The following is a 9,099-nucleotide window of genomic DNA, read 5'->3' as shown; positions in this document are numbered from 1 at the left end:
ATCATGTAATTCTCTTTTTTCCCTTTTTTTTTTCTCCCTTTCCTCAAAATGGCAACTATTAGGCACAAATATGTATGTATACACACACACACATATACACACACACATATATATGTATATATGTTAAAACATTCTATACATAATTCTATTTATCAGTTCTTTCTCTGAATGTAGATTAGTCTTCTTTCATGGGCTAGATGCTTTAATTCTTGCCAGGCAGGGATGAGTCCTAAGTAGATCAACAAAGCAAATATGGGCATTGCCCTGCAGAAGCAACATGCACCTCATTTACACTGTTCTTTTTTCTTTCTTTTTTTTTTTTCCTGGCATCTATTATTTACTCCCTCTTTGAACTTAGGCAAATGATGTTTCTGGGCTTCAGTTTGCTGATCTGCAATGAAAGGGTTGAACTAGATGCTGGTTAAAGACTCTTCTAGCTCAATCCTGAGTGTCCTTATACCCATTATATTCCAACCATTCTTTATTTTTTCCAGATCTTATGGTAATTTCTTCTTTTTTTTTTAATTAAAGCTTTTTATTTTTCAAAACATCAAGCATGGACAATTCTTGAAAAATCCTGTGTTCCAATTCCCCCTACACACACACACACACACACACACACACACACACACACACACACACACTTCCTCCATGCACTCCCTTAGATGGCAAGTAGTTCAATATATATTAAACATGGTAGAAATACATGTTAAATCCAACATATACATAATATTTATACAATTATTATGCTGCACAAGAAAAAAAGAGAAGCAAAATAAAATGCAAGCAAACTATAACAAAAAGTGTGAAAATGCTATCTACCCATTTTTAAAAATGCAAATGCCAATTTCTCTAAGGAAAACTTTCCTATCTTTCCCTCACCCCTCACTATCCCAATCATTGCTGATAACCTTTTCTCATCAGATCTCATGTAGCACTGTTTTGTAATTCTATAATGCATTTTATTACCTATTATATAGCTATGTATGTTGAGCTCTCAGCCCTTGCAGGACTTGTTACTTTCTATTTTCATCAATACCCAATACAATGCTCTACATACTATTAGTGCTTAATAAATGTCTTTCATATTGGACACATACTAGATGAATCCATGTCAACACATTGTCACCTATTCATTCACCTTTCTAATCTGATTCGATAGTCTGTGTTGCTATTTGGGGAATATCCCAGGGCAAGTTGTCTATAATGTCCCAAGACCTACAGCTAGGACAACAATCATACTCTTGACATATGTGATCTTTAGCAAATTGCTTAATCTCCCTGGGCTTCATTAGCCTCTTCTGTAAAATGAGAACTGATTTATAGAAATGATACTGATTACTAATATAAAGACTTTCTTTTACTAAAAATATAAATTATCAAATAGTAAATTTACTTATTTGTATAAAAGAAGACCTAACTTATTGACGTGAAGACTTTTAAGATTGACAGCTTCTACAATCCCATTCAGTACTATGATGTTAAGAATGATTGTTCTGCTCAGGTATGTGCTAGATCCAGTTCTATTAGCTTGAAGACCAGGCTATTAAATTTCCAGCGTAATCATTTATACCTCAGAAATTGGCCAAAATACTGCAAATTATGGTTTGATTTACTGTTTTGTTCTCTAAGTATGATATAGATTAAACTTTAAAACATATTTCATTTATTTATTTACTTATTCATTCATTTATTTATTTGGAGAACTGCTTGTAAAACATTTACCAATATACCAATGGTCATACCACAATACAACAAATATTGATTTGTGCTTAGAAAATAATGTAACCTTATCTGAGGGCTTTCTAAGCAAGCCCTTTTCAGGATTCATTCACCTGTGGCATCTACCTAGTCATACAACAAGTTGCTCCAAGAAGATGTAGTATGGGCTATGGCCACATCCCAGTAAACCTTTTCAGTAAATGGGCTAAATCTATGGGCCTTAAATTCCTCAGTGAGTTAGGATGATGTTTCTACTTTAATCAAGTGGTGAATGGGTAGATGAGTACAATTTGGCTAGGAAGGTGGCTAAAGCAGGCAAAGATGGAGCTTCATAAATATCAAAGACAAATTTATCTACCGTATCCCTGGCCATTTCCAGACCCCCTGACTTTTATCTTGTCATTGGACTTTGATGATTCTGAAAGATTCAACTTCACTTATATCCAATTCATAAACAAATCAAGACATCACTCCATGATATCATTGGTCCTCTTCACAAGCACAATCAAAACAAAACCCATAGATAACATTTTCATTTTATTATTTATTTATTATAATGTTTAACAATTGGTGTTGTCTGGGAGGTGATTGTTTTAACCAAGAAAAAATTCTAAGTATCATAAGAGGATCTAAGTAAATAACTTGCAGGATACAATTAGTTCTTGGCCAAACTGGAGCTAGAAGTTGGGCATCCCAATTCCCAGTCCAATGCACTTTCCTTAGCAGGGTTTCAAATACAATGCAAGGAAGTTAATTTTGGATAAGGAAAAAAAATCTCAGCATTCCCCAACCCACATTTTTACAATTAAAATTCATTCATTCCATCAGCTGAGAATACTCTTACTATACAAATATAAAAAAATCAAAAATACACAAAATATTACAAAATAAAAAGTACAAACTTCATTGCTTAATAAATATGACAAAAATAGTTGAAATTGTTAACAAGATAGCTTTTAAATTGGAAACATATGACTCAGCAAGTAGCTAACAATCCAATGAGGAGCTTAAAAAGGACAAGGTCTCCCACTGTATCTGGGCCCATCTCAAGCCTTCTTAATCTATATCTGACCATTAGACTGAGATAAGTCTGGAAGAAAAAGTGAGGCTGGTGATCTTTTACAGTCCTCCTTCACTTAGATCCAATTCGCTTACATGTCATCATCTTCTTGATCCAGAATGACCACCACCAACTCTTATTTGTCGCCTACATGGCCTTGAGGAAGTAGATCTCCTGAGCCTCAATTTCTTAATCTCCAAAATGATGGCCTAGACTAGAATCATCTCTAACTAAAGTCCTTTCTGGCTCTATACTCTCCACATGAAGGTTGTTTGTTTTTTTTTTCTTTTCTTTTCTTTTCTTTTTTTTCCCCCAAGCTCTTATAAATACTGCTATCAACACACAGGCTTTCCTTTAGTTTCCTTCCTGGTTTCATACCTAAAACCTATAAGTAACCATATACTCACAAATAAATAAATCTTTATTTTAAACAGAGACAAAGAGGAAAACAAGTGAAAATAAGGAAACCTACTGCCAACTTGAAAGTTTGGTCTAACATTTCAAGCCCAGTCAGCTTGGGTGAAACTCATTTTAAATGTTCCCATTATGTGCTGAAAGAAACCACTACAAGTGAATCACACTTAAGAAACTGAGAATTAATGTATGTTGGTGTTCATTTGATGGTTGAATTATTCTGTTCCTGTCAGTCTGAGAACCTAAGTTGATCACATAGTCTGTCTTGGTTTTTCGTTTGTTTGTTTGGGTTTTTAAAAACAGTTTATTAGGGGAATAAGCACAACCACAACTCCTCCTAAATTTCCTTCCAAGCATTCTACAAACTCTTTGTACAATACATTTAGCATCTACTAACTATAAACAGCTATGGTCACTTTGCTAACCCACTTATTTTCTCTGAGTCACTTTTTCTTTTCATAGAGGGCTCTGTTTAAAACATTCATAACTTTGACAATTAGATTGCTTAATACCTATACTATTATTTATATAACATTTTAAAGTTTGCAAAGCACTTAATAAATATCTCATTTTATTCTCCCAATCCTAGACGACTGAGACTATTATTATTCCGTTTTTATAGATGAAGACACAAAGGCAGTCAAAGGTTACATATCTTGCCCAATCTTTCAGCTAGTATCTATGACTGGATTTGAACTTCATTCTTCCTGATTCCAAATCCATTGCTCTATTTACTTACCATCTACACACTTGATTTTCAACTACCAGCCTGGAAAGTCATGAGTTCATGACTTTTCATGAAAATCATGGCTCTAACTCCTGGCTCAGCTAGCAATGTGCAATTTGCTGTATGATCTAGAGCACAGCACTTGAACTTGACTCTTCTTCAATTCAAATATGATCTTCCTTTTTTCCTTAGTTTTTCGTTTGTTTTTTGGTGTTTTTTTTTGTTTTTTGTTTTTCTTCAGGTTTGCCTAGATCACACAGCTAATAAGTGTCTGAGGCTAAAGTTGGAAACAGGTCCTCCTGACTAGGGATGGTGTTCTATCCACTGTGCTACCTAGCTGTGCCTCTTGTTCTAATTGTGTGGGTAGAACACAGGGAAAAAGTCCCTTTCTAGATAAATGTAGTCAGGGTAGCAATAATAATATGGCCTTCCCCTCTTCACAGAGGGTCATGAATTCCAAAGGGACATAACTCAATGTGAGTAGCTTGTTAGTTATATTGCTCATTTCAGGAAGAAGCAGAGGAGAAAATTTTGTGTACTTAAAATTGATATAAATAAATTCCTTCTCCCAGCCACAGAAACAAGAAAACCCTCAGATATTGACCCTGACTCATAGATGTAAGCCTATTGCCCCTTCACCACATCCTTACAGGAATACATTGTTGTTGAGTCATATTTTCAGTTGTGTTTAACTCTTTGTATCCCCAATGGGGGTTTCCTTGGCAAAGATACTGGAATGATTTGCCATTTCTTTTTCCAGCTCATTTTACAGATGGGGAAACTGAGACAAATAGAGCTAAGAGACTTGCCCAGGGTCATGACTAGTAAGATTTGAGGAAAGATTTGAACTCAGGAAGATTAGATTTCATGATTCCAGACCTAACCCATGTAGCTGTCCCTAGAAGAATTTACCTAGCAGGGAATTTAAGCTATTGGTTGTAGCATGTTCTTTGTAGCATGAACACATTCATATTCTCTCTCTCTCTCTCTCTCTCTCTCTCTCTCTCTCTCTCTCTCTCTCTCTCTCTCTCTCTCTCTTTCTCATTCCCTTGAAAACTTTAAGATATAAAAAGAAAAAACCGCAAAAGATAACTAGAAACATCATACAAAATAATTTGCTATAAAAATACTTTCTTGAATCATCTTCCCTTTAAAAAACAAAATAGTTTTATCTTCTAAAATTCACAAACTTTGCATTTTACACATAACACATACAAAAATATGTCAGAGAAGGAAAATCCTATATAATTTAATTAAGGTGCTCTCTTTGAAATGAGAACTTCATTGTCTTCTTATGGATAAAAGAAAACATTCACATTCCACATAATCCTGAAAAATACATAAATAAAGATAGGGGCTGGACCTGTGATTTCATTGGTATTGGTAAGTTCTCCTGTGTGGAAACTCCTTCTACCAATGTACATTCTCTATAATTTACATTCCTAGAGAATTGCCCAGAGCACCATGAAGTTAAGTGATTTGGCTAGCCTTCTAATATAGGCATAAAAAGCTGGCCAAATTTGGCCTCAGTTTTGTATACACATTTATACAAGAAAGAGTGGAAAGAGATATATACTTGCAAATAATGAAACACATGCAAATATGTGTCCATCTCACTGACTTCTGCTTAAAATTCAATTTAACTCTAAGACAATCACGAAACAATTCTTTGTGGAAATCACCAAAGGTATCTCCTCAACAATATGAAATCATAGTATGATAGATAGGAGGCCCTATCTATTTAGTAAGAACCACTAGGTGGTGCTGCTGAGTCACAGGCGGATCCATTTATAAAGTGCAAGAAGAAAATAGCTTCTATTTTATAATCATATCAGTTTACCTTTTCAGGTCAATGCCAATACCTCAGTACTGGGAGGTATTGAATAATCAATCGTATGATGTATTTATGAGAGATTATCCTTCAATCAACAATAGCAGATCTCATTTTCCAAATACTTCAAGTTTTTCTTGAAGCCCTTTGCTTTTAGTCCATGTGATCCCCACAACTCAATGTTGCTGTTGTTCACTCATTTCACTTGTGCCTGACTCTCCCTGATCCCATTTGGGGGCTTCTTGAAAAAGATACTGAAGTTGTTTTCCATTTCCTTTTCTAGTTAATTTTACAGACAAGGAAACTGAGGTAAACAGAGAAGTGACTTGCCAGAATCACACAACTAGGAAGTATTTGGGAGCAGATTTGAACTAAGGAAAATTAGTCTTCCTGACTACTGGCACTCTATCCACCACATCACCTAGCTGCCCTCAGTTTCCAAATATACCAGAAGTATACTGACATTTAGTAGCCAAAAAAAAAAAAAAAAAAAAAAGTTACAGAATAAACATAAAGTACCACAAATTAGCATGGCAATCAGTATACTAGGGTCTCCTACTCTCATGTATATGATCATAGCTTTATTACTCAGTAGTTTGTACTACCCCAAAAGGAAGCTATAGTTGGTCTAGGAGGTAGATCATATTATCCCTAACTAGTGTCCAGAAACCTATTAAAAAGTAGTTGACTCACTTTTTAAGAAAATGTCAAGCCTTCTTTCACCCATCAAGAATCCATAGATCTCTACTCTCCCCCATTATTCCTTATAGCTACCAACTATCTAAAAAAAATTATTTCAAATGACAATTGTATATGCAGCTGCCTCGTACTGGGGGGAGGGGGGATGAAAGTGTACCAGAAATGCCCCTATTGGTGAGGAAACAAGCCACCAAATACATGCACAAGAGTTTCCTCCCTCTCCCAATCTGCTTTTACAAGCTTAAATACCTGGGGCTATTCAGGTGCTTTCCTGCTAGTCAGGGCTACACAGTGTTCTGATTAGCTACAGGAAATGATATATTCTTCATATTCCATAGAGTGGAGAGAATTTCTCCGTTGCTGTGATGACAATTTTTTCTTCTGCCCCATTACAGGAAGAGTCAAGTGAACTGCTTGTGTACAACAGGATAATGGTCTGAGTCTCTTTAGTCTAATTACAGTTTTTAAAATGATGGTGATAGCAAATTTCTGTCTCTAATATGAAATGAGTTTTCTCTTTCCAGAAAAGTAACAGATACCGAATGACTATAGTCTTCAGAAACCAAGAGTGTAATTCCATTTCATTCTGGAAAAGAAAAAATAAAAGAAAATGTTCTATTATTATTTTTTTTAAGGAGGTAGGTTTTAAAAAGTATTTTTTTATTTACTTAATTTTTCCTAATTTGAACTTCTGAACAAATATTGAAAGTTTCCTTCCACTGCTGCTGCTGACACACACACACACACACACACACACACACACACACACACACACACATACACACACACACACACACACATATACACACACACACTCCTCTATTATGCTAGGTATTTCAAAAATTTTAATGCAATTTTAAGTATTTTTTAATAACAGAAAACTGTGCAAGACCTTTGAGATAATCTATATGCTAAATAATCTACGAAGTATAACACTGTGTAAAGCGAAACTAGAATCCAAATTATAACTCTTTTTAAAATATCTAAACTTTATCAGTGTACAAATTGATGAGTAAAATAGATGATGAAATTGAAAAATAAACTCTAAGCATTCTGGAAAAAAACAACTCCATTTTATCATGTAGTTGACATGCACCATATTTTATATGATAGATTAAAATATAGAGATTTATTTAACATAAAGAGTCAACTAGCATTTAATAAGTGTCCACTATGTATCAGGCACCAAGCTAAGAACTATGTACATAGGGGTAGCTAGTTAGTGAAGTGGATAGAGCACTAGCCCTGAAGTCAGGAGGACCAGAGTTCAAATCTAGACTCAGACACTTAACAATGCCTAGCTGTGTGATCCTGGGCTAGTCACTTAATCCCAAATGCCTTAGCCAAAAAAAACTACGTATGTAAACATAGTCCTTGCTCTCAAGAAGCCCTCGGTCTAAACCTTTAATATATGTAAAAGGAGTCAGCTGGTGGCTCAGTGGATAGAATCTGGGGTTTGGAGGTTGGAGTTTAAATCCAATTTCAGACAGATTATTAGAGTGGAAAGTAGCCCTTACCACGACCTCTCTCAGATAGTTGTAGACTATCTACTAAAGGGATTAAATGGCAAGTTCAAGGTCACAAAGTTCATTAATCACAGAGCAAGGAATTGATCCCCTCTTAGATCCAGGGTTCCTTGAATTCAGCTTTTAACAAGTTTCCAAGACACTGTTAATTTTAAAGACTAAGAGAGATAGGTCTGTGTTTACAATCAATCAACTTGATTGTTCACAGATGTGAGATTGTGTCAGTGTTTGGATCACTGAAGAGTAAATTAAGTTATGCTGGTTTAGAATTAATTGGAACCAGTGGGATTCTAGTGGCCTTGCTGTGCATAGTGGCTTAATTTAAAGCCCATATAAAATATACTTTTGCCATGATACAAAGACATTTCCACTTGGATGTTGTATTAGCACTTCAAAGTTTGACCCAAACTTCACCTTTAGAAAATAAAACATCTAACATTTGTGTTTAAATTACCACCATCTCTGCAGGCCTTGAGGCTCACAACTTTTCATGTCATTTTTCTTCCTCATTCCACACATCTAATCAGTGACAAATCTTGTATATTCCATCTCTAAAATACTTCTTACAGCTATTCCCTTTTTGCAACAAAGTCTAATTCATGCTCTCATTTTTTTCATATCTTGTTCAGTTATTTTTCAATACTCCTATTTGGGATTTTCTTGGCAAAAACACTGGACAGTTTGCCATTTTCTTCTCCATCTCATTTTCAGATGGGAAAACTGAAGCAAACAGTTAAGTGAATTGCCCAGGTCACACAATTACTAGATGTCTGAGTTCAGATTTAAATGTAGGAAGAGGAGTCTTTCTGACTTTAGACATGGAACTCCATCCATTGTACCACTTAGCTGCCCATCTTCATAGCTAGATTCATATCTTCATAACTAGATTGCTATTATTGCCACCCCCCCAAATTGGTTTTCCTGACTCTAGTTTTTCCTCTTTCCAATCTATTCTTCCCACCATTTGCTTAGAAAAGCCACTGGTGGTATTAAATTGTAGACAATGTAAGTGGTTTGATATAATTTTAAATTGTGGGACTAATTGAATTGGGAATGGAATTCAGGCCCATGTGAAGTAATTAGTCTAGACTCTTAGTCAGGAAGACCCAAGTTCAAAGAT

At 35.1% G+C, this 9,099-nt stretch overlaps 1 protein-coding gene across 1 annotated transcript in view; it reads right to left on the bottom strand.

Moving 5' to 3' along the window:
- Positions 1-4,115: 4,115 nt before the first annotated feature.
- C3H3orf52 (chromosome 3 C3orf52 homolog) overlaps positions 4,116-9,099 on the bottom strand; it is a 43,606-nt gene continuing 38,622 nt past the window's right edge. Inside the window, exon 6 of the mRNA XM_074301168.1 lies at positions 4,116-7,039. Within this exon, the coding sequence (XP_074157269.1) occupies positions 7,038-7,039 (2 nt within the window). The 3' untranslated portion in view covers positions 4,116-7,037. The remainder of the gene's footprint in view (positions 7,040-9,099) is intronic.

The sequence above is a fragment of the Sminthopsis crassicaudata genome, chromosome 3 (assembly GCF_048593235.1).
Source record: "Sminthopsis crassicaudata isolate SCR6 chromosome 3, ASM4859323v1, whole genome shotgun sequence".
NCBI classification, from domain to species: domain Eukaryota; kingdom Metazoa; phylum Chordata; class Mammalia; order Dasyuromorphia; family Dasyuridae; genus Sminthopsis; species Sminthopsis crassicaudata.
The sequence above is the reverse complement of the archived record's forward strand: the minus strand, read 5'-3'. Positions and strand labels throughout refer to the sequence as shown.